Source organism: Hydra viridissima, unplaced genomic scaffold (assembly GCF_058129835.1).
Source record: "Hydra viridissima isolate aposymbiotic clone 2 unplaced genomic scaffold, HvirCarnegie_v1 scaffold_3, whole genome shotgun sequence".
Classification (NCBI taxonomy): domain Eukaryota; kingdom Metazoa; phylum Cnidaria; class Hydrozoa; order Anthoathecata; family Hydridae; genus Hydra; species Hydra viridissima.
In genome coordinates this window covers 8,758,422-8,780,000 of record NW_028324302.1, presented here as the reverse complement: position 1 = coordinate 8,780,000, position 21,579 = coordinate 8,758,422, and the positions used below count along the sequence as shown (strand labels likewise).

At 29.3% G+C, this 21,579-nt stretch overlaps 1 protein-coding gene across 1 annotated transcript; it reads left to right on the top strand.

Moving 5' to 3' along the window:
* The first annotated feature begins 10,915 nt into the window (after positions 1-10,915).
* On the top strand, positions 10,916-21,211 carry LOC145202160 (alpha-mannosidase 2-like). Its single transcript, XM_090082488.1, has 16 exons — positions 10,916-11,083; positions 11,907-12,060; positions 12,411-12,529; positions 12,800-12,944; positions 13,602-13,773; positions 13,922-14,049; positions 15,847-16,020; positions 16,139-16,706; positions 16,894-17,335; positions 17,525-17,739; positions 18,387-18,603; positions 18,883-19,131; positions 19,506-19,647; positions 19,911-20,047; positions 20,266-20,547; positions 20,787-21,211. Exons 1-16 carry the CDS (start codon positions 10,967-10,969, stop codon positions 20,937-20,939), a joined length of 3,414 nt encoding a protein of 1,137 aa, XP_089938614.1. The 5' UTR covers positions 10,916-10,966; the 3' UTR covers positions 20,940-21,211.
* Positions 21,212-21,579: the final 368 nt, after the last annotated feature.

Sequence of the window (21,579 nt, the reverse complement as noted above, 5' to 3'; positions counted from 1 at the left end):
CTTTAAGTACTATTAAAATGTTGTTTTTCTCCATTTAAATAACAGATATATATATATATTGCTCTATTATTATAATATTGAGCACTCTTTTACGCACAAGAGCTTTGTATTATTTTGATATAATACATAACCAATCAATATATATATATATATATATATATATATATATATATATATATATATATATATATATATATATATATATATATATATATATATATATATAGAGAGAGAGAGAGAGAGAGAGAGAGAGAGAGAGAGAGAGAGAGAGAGAGAGAGAGAGAGAGAGAGAGAGAGAGAGAGAGAGAGAGAATAAATCATTTCTGATGAATCTTTATTGATGAAACACAGTGTTAAATGAGAAAAAAAATTTGTTAAGTGATTTTCTACTAATTTATAATTGCTCTGTTCTTTTAAAAACATTGAGCACTCTATTTTGTAGAATACATTTTAAAATTGATTAAACATATATATATATATATATATATATATATATATATATATATATATATATATATATATATATATATATATATATATATATATATATATATATATATATATATATATATATATATATATATATATGCATATATACATATAGGTACAATGGCTCAGTTACTCTAATGCTGCTACTATAGAAAAATCTATAAGTCGAATGATGTCGTCTCTTTTTACATCTGAAATGGCAAAAGAGACAAACAGATCTGGCAAAAATGGCAAAATGGCCATGAATTTGATTGAGGATCTAGTGAAAGGTAACTTAATTATATTTTCAACATATTTTGACAACACCCTTTACATTTTAAATGATGACAGCTTTACTTTTCTTTTGATGTTAAATTTATTACGTTTCAATAACTCAGATTGAATCTTAACTGAATTATTGTAAGCTTTGTAAGATTTCGTTGCATATCAAAAGGTGTTGAAAATAAAGTAAAAGTAATATATATATATCTAATATTTAGGCTATGGAGACCTCCATAATCGATGCCAGTAGATAGAGGGCAGTGTGAGCTGAAAAGTTTGACAATAATTGACAATGGGGAGGGGATGTTGAAAAAAATGTCAATTAAAAAATTGAATTAAAAAAAAAAGTACAACATTTAAATTTATGTTATCTATACGCATGTTTTCGAGGTATTTACATCAACAATGTGGTATAAAAACTTCCTGCTTTTGCTGATTAAAACTACAAAAAAGATCATCGGAAAAACAATTTAAATTCAGAAATATTGGGTTGGGGAATATACTCGTAGCGTTTTTGTATTTTATTTTATTTTACAACGATTTGTTTCTGTTTGACAAAGTGTAAATATTCATTCGATAGAGCTCTTTCTGCTCTACAAAATTGTCCTTATCGTCTTTTGGAATAATTTAATTTTTTGTTACTTTTAAGGCTTAAAAATGGAATATCCAGGAGGTAAAAAACAAAATTTTCGACACCTACTTTTCTTCGCTTTTTATCGAGGCCAAAAGGCTGCTGAAGCAACCCGGGACATTTGCAACGTATACGGAGACGGTGTCATAGGTGAGTCCACTGCACGAAAATGGTTTGCAAAGTTTAAAAATGGCAATTTTGACGTCGACGACACACCTCGCAGCGGGAGACCTTCTGTCTTCGACCAAGAGCGTTTCAAAGCACTTTTAAAGGAGGACTGTCACCAAACAAGTCGTAAATTGGCCGAAAAAATGAACTGTGATCATAAAACGATTCTCAACCATCTTCATTCAATGGGATTTGCTGAAAAATTGGGAGCCTGTGTACCTCACGAGTTGAGCGAAGTAAACAAAGAAAATTGCCTTCAAATTGCTTCTCAACATCTCGCCCGCCATCGAACAACACGTGGTCATAAACAGCGCTTTTTGTATCGAATCGTCACGGGAGATGAGAAATGGTGTCTATACATTAATATGAAGCAAAGGAAGGAATGGGTGGCACCAGGAGATACGCCAAAGCCCAGAGTCAAGCGTGACCTTCATCCAAAGAAGATCATGATATGTGTTTGGTGGGACTGGGAGGGCATGGTGCACTGGGAAATGCTCGATAGGAATGTCACGATCACCAAGGAGCTCTACATAGCTCAGCTACGCCGCGTAAATGAAGCTATTCAACTGAAAAGACCTCATCGACAAGGCTAAACCATACTCCTTCACGACAACGCCAGACCCCATGTTGCACAAGTCGTCAAAGCCACACTCCAAGAGCTCGAATGGGAGGTCCTTCAACATCCGCCGTATTCTCCGGATCTTGCACCCACAGATTACCATCTTTTCCGATCTCTGTCGAACCATATGAGGGGCGTTACCTTCGATAATGAAGAGAACCTTAAAAACTGGGTCAGTAACTTCTTCGATACTAGACCGGGCGATTTTTGGCGGAAAGGCATCGACAAATTGGTCGAGAGGTGGGAGAAGGTCGTAAACAGCGATGGCGAATAAATAATCGATTAATTTATTATTATAAGTAAAGATTTCCCTTAAATAAAAGTCTTTGATAAAAACGCTACGAATATATTCCCCAACCCAATAAGTTTGTTTATCTGAAAGAACAATTTATGTCTTGTTTTTTACTTCAATTGAGTACTTTTGAGAATAAATGTATAATTAAACCAGAAAAAAATTGATTGTAAAAGCATTTTTAATATTATATTAAAAATTCATATATACCATCAAAATATGATAACAAAAACTGACATCATTTTCAATGGGAGATGGTAAAAAATTGACTGAGTTTGATAAAGGGGAATTGTGTTCAATAAACCGGGTCATCTGACATCATTATGCATAGATGACCCTATGATTTAGGTAAAAAAAGTAATCATTTTGTCATATTTCTCTTTAGAAAGTGTAAGAAAAAAGCATTGTAATGCTGAGAACCTATCGATTGAGCAAGCTTTAACCACCTATTTTATAAATTCGAGAGACAGAGGTGGACGTGCGAATCGCAAAAGAACTCGCAATGATGCTCTAAATTGATTTTAACTTTGTAGACTAGCATTAATATAGTATTTAGAAATAATAAATGATGCTTACATGATTTTTATAATTTGTATTTATTTCCATATTTTTATTTTGTAAAATGAATTAAAAAACTAAAATATAATAAAAACAGTTTTTTTAATTCATTTTATAAAATCAATTATTTTATAAAATTACTTAAATAACTATTTATTTATAATATAATGATAATAATGCATAAATATTAGTTTCCTTATGCTATTATCATCACAATCTTAATGGTATTCGTTTTAAAGTGAAATTTTGTATCAAATTTATCGTTTTAATGTTTTACATATGTATGTATGTATACATATATATATATATATATATATATATATATATATATATATATATATATATATATATATATATATATATATATATATATATATATATATATTAGGGCGTCCCAGCCGCCCCAACTTTTTGCAAAATCGCTGTTCAAAATTTTGCAACTGTGTTTCATCATATATACACCTGAAATATAAGTGTTTTTATGATTTTCAAAAAATTTAGCCAGCACAATCAAATTGAATATTACGTTATATTATTGAATTTTCATCTTTTTAGACTAAAATACAAATTAAAGGATGAAAAACGCAATATTTTCCATTGAATGATGTAATATCATGTACAATGTTCATTGTTTATTATAAAAATCTAAACCTCATTTATCTATTTAATCATCAATCATCATCCAGTGCTAGGAACTGCGACTTGAGAACAAGATGATAGTTTCCGCTGATCTGGAACTTTTTTTCGCTAACTTTCCACTACTTGGAGTACATCTTGAAACCTTTCTTCGTCCATTGTTACACCCAAGAAATCATGACATAGCTTTACTCCTCTTTCAGCAGCTTCGTTGACTACTTGAAGACTTTGAACAATTGTCTTCAGTTCAAGAAAGTCGTCCAGTTTTGTCCATTCATTGGCGGGTGTTTGAAGAAACTCATAGGGAGCATTCACAATATGGAAAAACCTCATTGATCCAGGGCCAATCAAATCACTCAGTGACTTAATCTCCTCTGAAATTGGTGTAAGGTTAGGCTTTCCGAAGGATGCTCCAACACGGTCTGTAGTACTTCTAGCACTTTTAAATTGGAGGAGCCAGGCCTCATACTCTCTTTGTCTTTCTCAGATACCATTTGTGAGAAAAGAGCCAATGGAACAAGCTCTTCATTCATATACCAACTATGTCTGCTAAGAGCTTTTATTCCCTTGCCATCAATTATAGAATCATGGTATGCAAACTGTTTCAGTTTCTTGACTAAAATCAAATCGTTGACTGGGGCATCAGCTGCAAGTGGGCAATTAATCCACCAATGCACGTAGACACTTACAGCAAAAACACAGAAACGTTCTAATTTCTTGATTTGATTTTGATTTTGGGTTGCAACTTCTGAATTGGGAAACTGCTCAATTATCTTTCCGGACAATAATACTATTTTCATAGTGTACAGAAGTTTTACCATCCATCTTGCTTTGTGCAAAGCTCCAGGGTGCTTCATGCGAAACTTCTCAGGTTCGGATCCTTTTGTAACTAATAACAGGCTGAGTTCAATAAGTTCTTGGTAATCCCCTCGAGTGAAATCTAATGCTAGGAATTGACGGAAGCAATTTGTTAAGCTTTCTTGTTCCTTTTCAGTTGCTCTAGGAAGTTCAGGATAGTAAAAGTTTGCTTTATTAACTGGTGGAAGTTGTAACTAGTGGCTTTTGAATCTGCAACAATTTATAATCGTTATCACTAATTAAAGCAAGTCTATTTATTCAATTAAAAAAATCTTTTTTTACAATGATGTTGTTAAAGCATTAGGCTTACCTTTTAAAAAGTTGAATGTTTGGACCAGATGAAGCCTCTATATTTAATGAATCCCAACAGTCGCTAAACATGACTTCTCCTACATGCCTGCGGCATGCAAACCACAACAAAGGGCGGTCTAGTTCTTTCTGCAGGCAGACACATGCTGCAGTATGCTGTCCTGTGATGTAAAGAGTGAATTAATTCTTTAATAAAATTATACCTAATAGCCTTACAATTAGTCCATTACTAAAACCTCCACAATATTTGTAATCCTAGAGTTTGTGCAAAATTGATTTGTTGATTTGAAATTTAATAGATTGTTAACATTTCACAAAATTTAATAAATAATTGCTATGTTAAAGCCTAACCTGTATTTGAGGATGTTGTGTCGAAGACCATACATATGATGTTTTTGTCGCATTTCCAATCTACAAGCAGATTTTTTGTTGCAACAGAGACAACGTTACCATGTTTCAGATCAGCTTTTGTGGTTGAACTTGGAAGGGCTGGCACACCAAGAAGTTTAGTTCCATTTACTTCCGATACTAAAACAGGTAGACGATCATCGGTGTCTTTGTAGTCCAGGGAAGCCATTAGTTTTCCGTCCAATGTACCACCATTTTTGGAGATGGATTCCATTTGTCTTTTATTTGTTGGCTGATATGGGGCATTACTGATGTTCGATATCGATGGGCTGAACTGGAACTTAGATTTATTTTTGAAACATCTCCTCCGCAGACAGATATCATCAAATGTACGAATGAATTCATCTTAGTATTACTAATGTTATTCCTCACACTCCAGGCAATAACATTTGAATCTTGAGAATATCATGTGGGACAAATATGTGTTCACCAGATTTAATTTGCCTTTTGTGTCGCCGTTCAATTTCAGAGCAGGCCGAGCTGGGTCCAGCAGTCCCCTCAACCGATTCATCACAAGAACTACTGGTTAACTCAAACTCATCAGTTTCTTTGAACATTATCGAATGGTCTCTTTTGGGAAAAGCTTTATCATAGGTTCTTTTCTGCCTTTTCTCAACAACTTTTGAATGGGCTTTGTCAATTCCTGAATAAGATGCTTTCCTATCAGTTATCATGCTTTGCATGAAAGCAATGTCTGCATCGATGGATTCTTTTTCCTTTGTTGTTTTATGTCGTTTTTGAACTTCCATATCTTGGAGAACAGATTTCTTATAAAGTTTCATGGTAGCATCTAATGTTGACATAAATTTCTTGATTCCTGGGTTATCCAAATGTCTTCGATTTTCATTGTATTTCATTAACTTCATAAATTCATTATATTCTTCTTTAATTATTTTGCCAATGTTGTTTCTTCCACTTAATGGAGGGATATTTGACTTCAAATAATGCTTCAGGACATTATCAATTGTAAGAGATCATGCATCATTAAAATTTAAACCCTTAAGGTTTGCAAGCAGGCAAAGAATTACTTGCTTCTTTGTTGGTAGTTCATGTCCCTTGATTTCCTTGTCGTTGATACCAGGAGTGGTCCCTAATATCATTTTTATATATCGATCATTATGTCTAGTTTCCATTATGATACATTTATATTATATATTAATCATTAGTAATCTGAAAAATAATCAAAGTTAGTTAAATAACAATACTAAACAAAGATAAAATAAACATTCATAAGATATTATTACGAAAAATGTGTATTTTTCACAGTATCAAACTTTATGTCGCTTGTGCTAACTCATATGTTATCAGATTGCAGAAAAAAATTAATAGTCAATGTTTTTAGGCCCAAACCCCTTACCAAAAACTTGAACAGCTATCCAAGATCAAATATTAAGTTTTGTGGGGCGGCTGGGACGCCCTATATATATATATATATATATATATATATATATATATATATATATATATATATATATATATATATATATATATCTGTGTGTGTGAGTGTTTTCGAAAGCTTTGATGATTAATTATAAGTTAAAGGATTTTTAAAAATTATCATAGAAGCATTCGGACTTTCATTTATCGGGTATTGACTACTTTTATACCATTTGGATTAAAATATTTGTGGCATTTAAGATCTATAACATGTAGTATTTTCCACCTATATCCCATGTAGGATTTAACATATAAAACCCATGTGGGATTTACCATACGAAACCCACATGAGACAAAATAATAATCCTCAGATGCGTTACACATGGAAAAATCCACGCGTATTCCATGTGCGCTTTTTCACTGGGAACATATGAGAAGTTTGTTCATTAAATATTTTCGAGTAATTAACTGATCTCAAAATAGCACTAGAAATGGCATTTGAATTCCTATTTCATTTGGAAGGTTACCATTTGTTGAGGCAAGCAACCTTTGGAAACATCTTTCACTTTCTTGGCATATGATAGCAATACTTTTGGTTGGTTTAATTAAAATTCATCTGCCTTTTAATTTTAAAAAACTGGTTTGTTCGAAATGATAAGAAAGTACTATTACATTCCAACATTTAATGCAGATGGTTTATTGTAAATTTACGTATCATACATTTCTTGATAAAATACATAATGTTGATAATGTTTGATAACATAGAAAATATATGTTATCAAAAAATTCCCTTAATAATTCGTTTTGAATAACAAATCAAAAACATTTGACTCAATCGTTGAGAGCTGGAATATTACAAAGAATAATATAAGTAAAATAACATACATTAAAAAATAATATTTTGTATTTAACATTTCTATTAAATACTATACCCATTAATTACATATATGTATTAAATAATCCTAGAAGGAACCCCTGAGTTGTGTATACTCACAGCACTCAGCTAATAGTTCATGCAGCATGTACATATCTGGTATCTTGCTACAAAAATTAAAAATATATAATTTGTCAAAATTGTAAGTAGACAGCACTGCCGCTTACCATACAGTCATGTTATCGACCTTCTAGCACACTGTATTGGGTAACTAAGAACTAAAAGGTACATAGATTGTGCCTAAATATTATTTAATCGTAAATTGCACTTAAAAAGTATATTGAATATTTTATACCTTAGTATCTAAATAATTACTTTAATTGTCTGATTTTTTTAGAAATCATTTCATTTCTTTAAAATTTTAAAAACTTTATTTCATAGTCTAGTTTTTCTTTCAAAACTCTATTTATTTTTTTTTCATATTTCTGTAAAATTCCATATAAAATGTACATCGATCACCGCCAAGAGCTCCGATCGCCGCCATCTTGGGAGGCCAATTTTGGCTTCAAATTTTTTTGAAAAAGACAATTGAATACGCTATCCAGTTACAATTTGAGATCAGTGAAAAATAACGTTGGACGATGTAGGTACGTGCGTATCTGGGTTTTTACGGCACCGATTTTAAAGACAAAAACTGTGACCTTTTTTTTCACAGCGTGCTCGAAGTCGGTGTGGTAATGATGTATTTATTTGTCTTTTTTTTTTTAGAATTTTGTATTAGCTTAGACTTTATTAAAAAAGTAGAATGTTTTATGTTGAATAAATTATGGTTTTTTTTTACGTGTAATAAATTTTTCAGTTTTTTTTATTGCTATTTAAAATTGTGTTTCTGTTCTGGCACTGCATTGATATTGAAGGCATGTTGGTACATATTTGAAATTTTCCAGTCAACTGTATAGATCTATTTTCTATGTGCCTGCTAAATTTCATTAAAAAATATTCATGACCACATACTGTATTTTTCGACCCAGTGAAGGTACCATTTCCACCTCTTTTAGCGTTACTGTGACTGTTACACTTTATAAAACTGTTTCTGCTATTGTTACTGTTACTTTTTGTTATAAATTCTGTTGTTTTTTTTACAGTTACCAGTGATTTTCAGTCGGTTTTAAAATTTCGTTTCTGTTCCGGAGGTGCATTAATATTGAAGGCATACTGGTACATATTTAAAATTTTACAGGCAACTGTATAGATCTATTTTCTATGTCCCTGCCAAATTTCATCAAAAAATATTCATGACCACATACCCTATTGTTCCACGCAGTGGAGGTATGTATTTCCACTTCCGTTACATAGAGAATTCAGTAAATTTGTTTTTTTTATTCATTATAATGATATATTTTATTAGAACTGTTATTTATACATTTATCTTTCATTGAAATTCATTAGTAATGATAAAAATAAGGCGAAAACGCTGAGGCTTTTAATGTATTTAAAGATCACCTCCATAATATATATATATATATATATATATATATATATATATATATATATATATATATATATATATATATATATATATATATATATATATTTATAATATTGCAAAAAAACGCGATATTTTTTTATGCATGTTTTATAAAATTTTATAATAAATTTTATTATTACGTTTTAATCATTAAAAATACTTGTTTCTTTAATTCGAAACTTTTTTGTTACGTTTTTTAATCGTTTTGCACATTTCACTATGCAAAATCATGCGCAAATTAACAATGATTCTATTACAAAGCTGCCGTTAGCCGAACGCGAGTTTTATACGAAAGTTGCATTTTTCTTAAGCAATACTTCATAAAAATAATGTTACTTAAATGAGCATAACTTTTTTTGTAATAATTCTTTTTTCATAAAGTTTTCACCATTTTATTACAAATTCAGAGCTCTTTCGAACAATATATAAAACTTGAATAAATAAATGGTTTGAAATTTTTGCACACGTACCTAGACGATGATAACGGGTGCACCTCTCTACAAAATGGCGCGATCAAAATTCACTTTGCTTGTTTGTCATAGTAGTATGCTTCACTACTGTTATAAAAAGAATATTAAGCTAATGCTGTATGCCTTCACAGCATGCATTACTTCGTGGAAAAAAAACTGCGAAGATACTGATAAAAATTGATATACTGATGAGAGAAAGCCGCACATTCTCGGTTTAAATATAATTTTTTGCAACTGTATTAATTTAAAGTAATAATAATCCAAAGAATTTTTTTCTTCTACCTTATCAAAATGGTAAATTTAAATACAAACATTAACTATTTTGGATATATATATTTCCAAAAATAAAATTTAGTTTTTTTGCATTAGTTTTTTTTAGCCAATTAAAGGCTGATTTTAAAAATTTTTTAATAATCGAATTTATATATAATTAAGATATTATTGTGCAAAAATATATATATATATATATATATATATATATATATATATATATATATATATATATATATATATATATATATATATATATATATATATATATATATATATATATAGATACATACATACATACATACATACATACATACATACATACATACATACATACATACATACATACATACATACATACATACATACATACATACATACATACATACATACATACATACATACATACATACATACATACATACATACATACATACATACATACATACATACATACATACATACATACATACATAATTTTATAACTACATTAAAGGACCACAAGTCAAAAGGCGCTTAAAACTGTCTTCCAAAAACGGGCGATATAACCAGGGATGTTGCTGGGAGAGGTCGGACCTGAGAAGTAAATTAATAAAAAAATACTTTCTTAACTTTTAAATTAAGCAATCAGACTTTTATTGTAAAAGTTAAAAATCCATGATTTCTTTAAAACTAAAATTAGAGTTACTATGGAGGGTGAAGGGAGATTTTGGGCCAGCATGATTTTAGGTGTTTAATTGAGTAGGGTATAATTTTATGTATGACTTGCTACATACTTCTAATATTCTCTCTCTCTCTCTCTCTCTCTCTCTCTCTCTCTCTCTCTCTCTCTCTCTCTCTCTCTCTCTCTCTCTCTCTCTCTCTCTCTCTCTCTCTCTCTCTCTCCCTCCCTCTCTATCTCAAAAAAAAAAAAAAAAATTAGACTTAAGTCCATGTAATACTTCCGATAACGTCCGCATATTTGACTAAACAGCAGTTGCATCCATTATGCATATGTCTGACTTACAGTCCTGGAATGTGTTTCTATATTGGATATTTTTATGTTATATATATATATATATATATATATATATATATATATATATATATATATATATATATATATATATATATATATATATATATATATATATATATATATATATATACATACATAATTTTGTTTACATTCTTTTTTAGCAGTACTATACTATTTATTTTAAAGAAGTTAATTTTGAAATGAAGAAATTGACTGCATTGCTCTGCAGCAGCTCTTTTTTTTTCATTGTTATGTGCATGTATTTGTTTTTGGATCAGTTTAGTTCAAACCTGACAAATGATGGGTTTCAGCAAGAGGTATGAATCCTATTACTTTTCTCCATAGTTCCTCCTTCCTCCCTTTCCCTTCTCCAAACCCCACCACCCCCTTACACATTAATGTGTGTGTGTCTTGTATGTGTACATACAATCATATGTATGTATGTATGTATGTATGTATGTATGTATGTATGTATGTATGTATGTATGTATGTATGTATGTATGTATGTATGTATGTATGTATGTATGTATGTATGTATGTATGTATGTATGTATGTATGTATGTATGTATGTATGTACATGCATATTTATGGATATATATCTTATATGCATATATATTGTGTATTACATATTATATAGATAACAAAAAACCATTTCAATATGATTAATTTTTGCAATCTTTTGTGCATTTACTTTAACAAAGTGGTTTTTTATTTGCTTGTAAATGATAAATTAACCTGGTGATTTTATTAAATGAGATATCTTTCTTTTTTGAAGTATTTGATTTTTTAATCTAAGTTTAATTTTATTTTATGGCAAGTGTTTTGAAAATCTTTTTTCACAGCATTAAAAATGTAGTGATCTTTTAAAAGTTTTACACTTTCTCCCTGATCCAACAGACCTTTCAGTTTTATCAATATATTGATGTTTCTCTATCAATCTACTAATAGTTGAGTTTGTAAGATTCTCTTGAATCAGCAGCGTTTTTAAAAACATCTATGTCAGTCAGCTGTTGGAGTATTCAATGTGTTCAAACACACAGATTTTTATACAACTTTATTTCTGAAATCTCTAGTTTTTTTTTGTTTTTTTTTTGTTTATTTAAAAACTGAGTCCCATTTTTACCCATTTTTTTTTTAGGCTGATAATGTCCAGCAGAGTATTCAAGATCTTCAAAAGAAAGTTAATGAGCTCGGTGACATTTTAGACTTTTCTAGCAGAGCTATTGAAACTATTAACATTAAAATTGATAAGATCCCTGACGATGCATCCAAGTTAATTACAGTTAATAAAAGTAGGTTTTCTACTTTTTTTGTTTGTTTGAAATCTGAAACATTTTTCAATTTTTTAAGCTATTCATCCTACCTAATTACATGATCTAATATATTTTGTTCTGAGAGTCAAGGTTTTAGTGAAAAAACAGCCTATTAAATGGAAAATCTTAAAAAGAAAAAAAAATTATACACAATCAAAATGCAGGGGTAGTCTAACTTTAAAATCTTAAAGCTATAAGAGAATGTCTCTATTGTCTTACCCCTGTCATATTCAATATTGTAATGTGTTGCTTTATGCAGTTTTCTCAGTATCATTACAAATGACATAAACTTTTCTTCTTTTATAGTGTTTTTTGATATTCTTTTATAGCAAATGGAAGTTATATAAAGTCCAATCTTCAGGAAATTGCAAAAAGCAAAAGCAAAAACTCACAAAATTCAATGTGTTTATTTAGCAGTGCATCCTCTGGTGTAACAGTAGACATCAAAGTAAGAATTTTTCTTAATTCTGATTGAGTTGTCTTTTTGCAGTTGATGACCAGGCAAAGCCTTCTGTTACTTTTCCCTTTAAAATATTTAAGATGTAATATAATTTCGTTTTTATCTGTATTCCAATTGCAAAATTGTTTTACTATTGCTCTATTAAATCCTAAACTTCCTTTGTGCATACCGGTTAGTTACGAGTTTTCAAAATCATTGTTTAAAGCAGCAAAGTACCTGTATTTAACTTTAAACATTTTTGTTGTATATCTTCTTTAGATGTTAGATGTTTATGATGAAGTACCTTTTGATAATATCAATGGTGGTGTATGGAAGCAGGGCTGGGATGTTGAGTATAGAAATGATGCTTTTGATAAACAAAAGTTGTTGGTATTTGTCATGCCGCATTCACATAATGATCCTGGTACTTACAGTTCATTATTATTGTCTTCTTTTATTACTAAAATATCAAAACATGTCCATAACATTTATCCATAAAATTTAGAAGAAATCTTAAAAGACGTTAAGCTATCAATTGTTAACAATGACCTGATTTTTAAATTAAAACTTAAGTTTATCTAATGCAGTTCAGTTTAAGATTTAAAAAAATATTGTTAAGTACTTTGTATGTAAGTTTTTTATTTTGTTACTGCAAAATAATTGAAATCATTAATTGAATGCAAATAAAAATAAAAAAAATTAAAGATATAATAGCAAGCCTAATTTTAAAACTAAACATTCAAAAGATATATTTTTAAGCAAACAAATATTTTTTATAAATAACTATATTTAAAAGCAAGCATTTTTGATATTTTAAAGCACAATTTTTAAACCGTAATTTAAAATATAATTTTAGAATTTTTTTTTAAAAGAAAGCTAAGCTTTAGCTATATTAAGTTTAACTTAATATAATATAACTTAGTTATATAAACCAATTAGATATTTCTTGAAAGTAAAATATCTTGATTGAGCCAAGAAAATCTTTATATGTTCTTTATTATATAAGGTATTTTAATAAAGAATTGTATCTTTAAGTTATAAATAACATTATACTTTATTCTAGATGTGTTTATTTTGTTAGGATGGTTAAAAACAATTGATGAATACTTTCATGACCAAACTGTCAAAATAATATCAAATGTAGTTGATGCACTTGCAAAAGATGTAAAACGAAAGTTTATATGGGCTGAAACCTCTTATGCTGCATTGTGGTGGGATCAAGCATCTCCTGCTAAAAAACAACTTTTCCAAGAGTATTTAGACCATTTTTTTCAATAATAGTGTAATTACTACTCACCTTTGTACACTGCAGCTTTGTACACTGCAATTTTGTACACTATAACAAAATAATGCAAAAAATAAATGGTATATATGCAACTTAATTTTTAGTTAATATTTTAGGCAAGTCCGTAATGGTCAACTTGAGATAGTCACTGGTGGTTGGGTAATGAATGATGAAGCTAATTCTCACTATTTTAATATAATTGACCAAATGGTTGAAGGCCACCAATGGATGGAAAAACATGTTGGTGGGTTTTTTTTTTATTTCAGGTATCAATTGTCAGCTATTATTTATCATATCTTACATATCATACATATCTTACATATCATACATATCAATTTAATTTATCATAAATGAAGATCACAGAGGAAAAGAACAGACATGTCACATTTAGCATCTTGTGAAAAATGGATTTTAAAGTTTAAAAGTATTTTATTCTTCCATAGGATATAGTATTTTAACTGTGCTTTACTAGTGACAAGTAATGTTTCAATTTATTTGCATAATCACATCAATATTTGATAACAGAAGAAGAAACAATGAGAGTTATTAAATCACAGCAGGATAGGGAGAGTTAAGAAAGAGCAAAAAAAAAAAAGATATTGTTTTATTTTAAAGAGTACATTAATTTGTTCTCCTTCTGAAGAAACTGAACTTATGGAAGAAATAATCTCTTAACTCAGCAAAGAAGGGTTCTAAATCAAAATTTTTAAGTCTATAGCCAAAATTTTTAAAAACATTTGGCATCAGTTTATATATAAAATTTATTAACAAAAACTTAACAAAAGCTTAACAAAAAGAGAGAGCTGCCAAAGGCTACTTCATTACAAGTATAGTATGCTTGTGTATAATTTTAAACTAAGCTACAGATATCTTGCTTTAGACACAGGGTCTTCTTTCCAGAAATTTACAGTCCTTTAAAACTAAGAGAACTCTAAAATAAAATGCTTTTCCAGGAAACAGTTTTAACTTAAAAGCCTTTATTAGATAATTTGCTAATAAATGTGGTATTCACATTTTTTCCATTTTTCAAAAAACTCTTTACAGGAATGTTTGGATGATGCAGGCTTTTATAGTTATCATGCAGCAAAAAACCATTCATGCTGGAAAACATCCCAAAAGCACTTTTAGAGATAAATATTATAATCAGATGAGTCAAAGTTTAAACTGAAAGGTTGAGAAGACCAGTTGGCAAATGATTAAAACAAGTGGAACTGTCAAACATGGTAAACAAAATGTGAGAAGACCAGTTGGCAAATGATTAAAATAAGTGTACACTATTGGAGCTGTCAAACATGGGAGTGTCAAAGGCTTTTGATTTGGTTTGGGGGTGCTTTTTAGGATTTTCTGAATTGAGATCACTTTTTTTCATAGAAGGTGTAACAGACAAATATAAAATTTAAATCTGGACAATCAAATGTTACATTTTGTAGATGAAAATATGCCTCTATAGTGAATGTTCCAACAAAACAGTTATTCGAAACATATCAAAACTCATTAAATCATGGTTTGATACAAATAAAATCACTGTTATGCAGTGGCCTGCGCAATCTCCTGACCTAAATTCTGTTGAGTTTATGGAAACAACTTGATGATAAAGTACTTTTGCATGGTAGGTTTAGAGAAATTCTATCAGGAACTTCAAACTGCCTAGTCACATATAAAACATGTTCAAACTTATTGAGTCTATGGCTCATAGATGTACTAAGGTTAATATGAACAATTGGTATGCCATCAATTACTGATCTAATATTCTTTTAATGATAAAGTTTTAAAAGTTCCTTAAGTTTTGGAGTTGAAAGTAATGATGTATTTTTTCTTTCTGTAACTTTTTTGTCATATTGTTGTGTCAATAATCAAAATAGAAGGCAATGTACTATATTTTTTTTTACAAACTTTATTTTGCTTTGTACCCTGAAAAGCTCAACTGTTCTGAGTAAAAAGTAATATTGAAAGTAAGAAAAAAGCATTTCTTAAATGAATCATGTAAAATTAAAAACTATTTCTAATACTTTTTTTAATTTCTTTGTTTTATCATTTCTAGGAGTTAAACCAAAGAATGGTTGGGCTATTGATCCCTTTGGCTATTCTCCTACTATGGCATATCTTTTAAAGCGAATGGGGTTTGAAGCTATGCTTATTCAAAGAGTCCACTATAGAATTAAAAAGTATCTTGCAGAAAACAAGGATTTAGAGTTTATGTGGAGGCAAAATTGGGGTAAGATTTTCATTTTTAAGTTAAATTTGTAAAAAATAACAAAATTTAAAAAAAATGTAAAAATCTCTTTCTGCAAAAAATTTAAGTACTCACTACTTTCATAATATTACTTTATTAGACCATGGTTCAACAACTGATATTTTCACACATGTTATGCCATTTTACAGTTATGATGTCCCTCATACTTGCGGGCCTGACCCTAAAATTTGTTGCCAGTTTGATTTTAAGAGACTTCCTGGTGGAGGCACGTACTGCCCTTGGCATATATCACCCAAAGAAATTCAAGATGATAATGTAAAAGAGCGGTCAGAAACGCTTTTAGATCAGTATCGTAAAAAAGCACAGCTTTACAGATCAAATGTAGTGTTAGCTCCATTAGGAGATGACTTTCGATATGACAAAGTGTTTGAAGTTTTAGCTCAATACACAAATTATGAAAAAATTATTGAATATGTGAATTCCCATCCAGAATTAAAAGCAGAAATTCGGTTTGGTACTTTAAAAGATTATTTTCAAGCAGTAGCAGATCGAGAAGGAGTTAAACCTGGTGACAAACCACCTAGTTTTAAAACTCTAGGTGGAGATTTTTTCACTTATGCTGATCGTGATGATCACTACTGGAGTGGTTATTTTACATCTAGATCTTTTTTTAAGCACATGGATCGTGAGTTAACAGGACACCTGAGGTGAGCTAATAGTTTGTATTGACAGTACTGAATTAATATTTGTAGGCAATCTTTTTTTATAAAGCTTTAATGTGTATTAAATAAAAATAGATCTTTTTCTTTGTAAAAGCTCTTGTTAATTTTTTGTTTTTTGGTGTTTTTTTTGTTTTTTTTTAAGTAAGTTGAAATTTTAAATCTTTAAACACAGGGCTGCTGAAATAATTTATTCATTAGCACAAAGTTACAATAAAAAAGCGGGAAATTTTCTGGAAGAGGCATTATATTCTGATCTTATATCTGCCAGAAAAGCTCTTGCACTATTCCAGCACCATGATGGAATTACTGGTACTTCAAAAAATCCAGTGGTAAATGATTTTGGTGAGAGAATGTTTACTGCAATTAAATCAAGCATCAAAGTTATGCAATCATCAGCTAATTTTTTAATGACACACAACAAAGATCAGTATTTTAATTCAGTTGATGGTACCTCAATTTTTTTGTTTGGTGAAACTCGAATGGGATTTGATGCATTGCCTATCAAAAATCTTATTATTGTATCTGACAAACCTACACCAGTTGTTTTTTATAATTCACTTGCACAAGAGCGGAAACAGACTGTTTTCTTGCATGTTTCTGAACCATTTGTTGAAGTATAATTTTTTTCTTATCTCTGTTCAATTTACAACATTCTGTTTTTTTTTTCTGTTTCTGTTTTTATTAAATTAGGCAAATCTGAAATTATGAGCTGCTGTGTAATAAATTTGTCAGTCATAAGAGTATTAGCTCTAGTTTTATCTGAGTTTGGATCAATCAGAAATCATAAAGTTTCTTTTTCATAGGTTAAGAGCCCCACAGGTGTAGTTATCCCTTACCAGGTCAGTCTTCTTTGGAAGGACAGTCACTCTGCCCATAGCTCAAAGTTTGAATTATCATTTGTTGCTGTTATTCCACCACTTGGTTTATCAAAATACCTTATTTCTCGTAAAGTTGATATTTCAAGTGCTCAATATTTGTCTCTTACAACAACTTACAATATTCAACAGCCAACTTACAAGCAAGTTAAATTATTTCTTTGATTTTGTAAAATAGAAAGTTAAAAAATGCTCAATAATTGAAAACAAATTGGTAATTACATTTTTTTATCTTAGAAAAAAATGATGGTTTCTAATTAGTTGTAATAAATGTTAAGTGCAAATTTTGTCTCATTTATAAAATTTTATAGGAATTAATTTCTAATATTTAATTCAGAATTTACTCTTATGTTGCATGGATCAAAATAACCTTCGATTACCAATCAAATATAATACAATATTAAGATATTATTTTAATCTTAACATTAAGATATTAGGATTTGTATGATATTTAAATGATAATCCATTATCTTAAAATGTTAAATTATTATTTAAATATAGAATGATAATTGATTGTAAGCCCTGCTACAGTTTTATTTCTACTCTGCCTTTATTCAGCTTTTTTCTTTTGTAGCTTTAGTTTTATTTTACAAAAATACTTTAACTGTTTTACAATATTGTTACAATATTGTTACAATATTGTTTCATTAACACTCTCAATAATCACTGAATTTGGCTTTAAAAAGGCTCAATTTATTTGTATCACCCACATGAGTTTGAGTTAAATTAAAAAAAAAAAAGATTTTGTAATTGGGGATTATTGTTCTATGTTCATGCTTCTCTACTTTAGTGAGAAGTTTAAAGTAGCAGTTGGAAATGTAAATGAGATTCATGTGAAAAATAACTACTTAAAAGCTGTTTTTGATGTGGACACTGGATTGCTCTCTGATCTGTCCACAGATGGAATAGTTCTTAAGAAGATGCAGATAGTGTTTATGTCATATGGAACAGTTGCTAACATGGATAGAAGTGGAGCATACCTCTTTTTACCCAGTGGTGAAGCAGTGGTATGTCTTTTTAAAAATGAAATCATGTTTAAGTGGAAATTTATATGAACACCTTGCTATTACTACTTATATGAACACCTTGCTACTATTAGTGTAGCTGTTTCAGTTAGAAAAAGATTCTTTGTAATATTAGATATGTTAGTTAAATTAAGTTGTGCTAAGTATTTGTAATTTATGTATTAAAGTTTGTGCTGTATAAAAGTTTATGTATTAAATTTTTTGGTGCTGCATAAAACTTTATAAAATCAAAGCTTAAACTACATTTTGTAATTTGTTTAGTCAATTGTTGAAAACAATCCACCTATCACAGTTACATCTGGTCCTATATACACAGAAGTAATGACTCGTTTACAATATGTGACACATAAAGTTCGAATTTATCACTCAGACACCTTAGAAGCACGATCTTTAGATATTCGCAATGTACTTGATATCAGGCAAACAAATAATTATGAATTAGTTATGAGAATAGAAAGTGGATTGCAAAATAAAGATAGAGAGTTTTTCACTGATCTTAATGGTTTTCAGGTAATTGAAATTAATATGAATATATATTATGATATATTGTTTATTACTTATTTACTTTTTACACAAAATTGAAGTTTTATTTTGCATGCTTAGTAGTCTGTATGTAAAAGTTTTTTGCCTTTTTTGCCCTATCTTTTGTAAAGATTCTGTTCTCTTTTTAACAATGTAATTTTAAAAAGTAGTTAATGGTTCTTTTCATGAAAAGGTTTTTGTAAACAATTGCATTTTTATATTTAAATGAGTGAGCAAATAATTTTATGATTGAAGTATCTGATTAGAATGATTTTATGAAATCTTGAAAAAGCCAGGTGCAATATTTAGAATAAATCTTGAATTGCTCTGAATAATGTATTTAGAAACTAATTTTAATTTAGATGCAAAGGCGTAAAACATTGGCAAAGTTACCTCTACAAGCAAATTTCTATCCTGCCCCAGCGATGGTGTTTTTACAAGATCAAAAGTCTAGAATTTCACTGCAAACACAACAAGCTAATGGTGTTGCCAGTCTCGAACAAGGTATTGCATTATAGTTTAATAAGTAGGAGTTTACAACTTTTTTTAGTGCAACAAGGAAGTTTATTTAGTGAAGTATTTAGTGAAACTTTTTTACAATTACGCAGTACATGCATTTATAATTTTGTTATATTAAGAATGCTTCTTAAATATATTTACAATTACATAAGTATGTCACCGACACTTTAAATTTTGATTTCTCACTAGAACTCATTACAGGAGTGTTTGATACTATATTTCTTAATAAAATTCCATTTTCCATTTAGGTTTTATTGAAGTTGTATTAGACAGGAAATTAAATCAAGATGATAACCGTGGATTAGGACAGGGTGTTATGGACAACCGGGTGACACTGTCAGCCTTTAGGTTAATTCTAGAAGATTTTGATACCACTCCTTCTGAAGTAAGTTATAATGTTTTGTCAAATGTTTAGCTTCTTGGTAATTGTTTAAATGACTTCTTGTTTAGGTTAATTCAAGAAGTGCTTTTATTAGTAATATTCTGTTTTAACAGTTCTAAGACAATATCTATAACTATATAAGTTCTACAATTTATAATAATGCTAGGAAGTAGTGTATTCTGGTACTTTCATTAAAATAATGGTAAACTTTATATTTTCAGGGAAAACCTTCACCTACTGCTTATCCATCAATGCTAAGCATGGCTCTATCTCATCAATTGCAATATCCAATATATGATTTTCTTATTGCTGCAACTGTTCCTACTGAGCAGTTTAATTCTGGCATTTCTGGTCTGAAACTACCATTGCCATGTGATTTACATTTAGTTAATTTCAAGATGTTACAGGATAACATTAGATCAGCTCCAAGTGATACTTCAGCACTGTTCTTTCATCGAATTGGTTATGACTGTGCATTTAAAAATGTTTGTTCAACTAGTGGAGTAAGCTTTCTGTATTATTTTATAAAGTACTTCTTACAAATATTATTAAAAATTTTAGTACTAAGTTATCTACACTTCTTAGGGATATATTCTGGTATTAAGTTATGTACATTTCTAAGGGATATATTCTGGTACTAGGTTATGTACACTTTTAAAGAATATACTCTATAGTATTTAAGTATTATAAAGTATTAAGTTCTCCAAAGTTCTCAAATCATAATAATAATTATTTTTTTTAGGTAACTTATGAAGAAATCTTTGCTCCACTTAAAATAGTGCATTTAGAAGAAACATCATTGAGTTTAATGCATTCTCATAAAACAATAGATATCAAAAAAGAAATAAACATTCCTCCAATGGAAATACAAGCTTACAAAATAAAACTGATTTAAGTTTATATATTCAAATTATCATTGTTGGAATTTTCACCTTGCATTGAAATTTATAACTTATCATCCAGAATATTTTTTATCTATTCTACAATTGTTGTAAAAACATTTTTTGAGCATTTTTTATTATTTTGCTTATACTTGTTTTTATAAACACTTTTTTGTGCTTTGAGCTTTTGTAGAATTTAGAAATCAGGTAAACCAAAGTTTTTATTATTTTAAAGTGTTGGTTAAAGTTTTATTTATTTGAATTACTAATATTTCTTAAATTGAAATCTTGTAATTCATTATATTTATGTCCCTTTTTAATCTATAATTGCCCTTTTTATATTTATTTATTTGTGCAAGAGAAGTAATATAATACATCTGCTTTTTTTAATGAATCAGTTTTGAAAAGTTTGTCATTAGTTTTAAAAGAGGAATATTTACATATATAATTGCAGATTACCCAGTGAATGTGGAATTTCTAATTGAGCTCAAAAAAGATAAGCTTTATGTTTTAGATATATAAAACTAGTTATGGCAATCTCAAATAGCACATACTAAAGTTAATTGGTCTTAAAAATTACTTTGTGAGGGTTTCTTAAGGGTGTTTTATGTAATCTCCTTGAGGTTTTATAAGTTATTTCAATGTGACAATAGC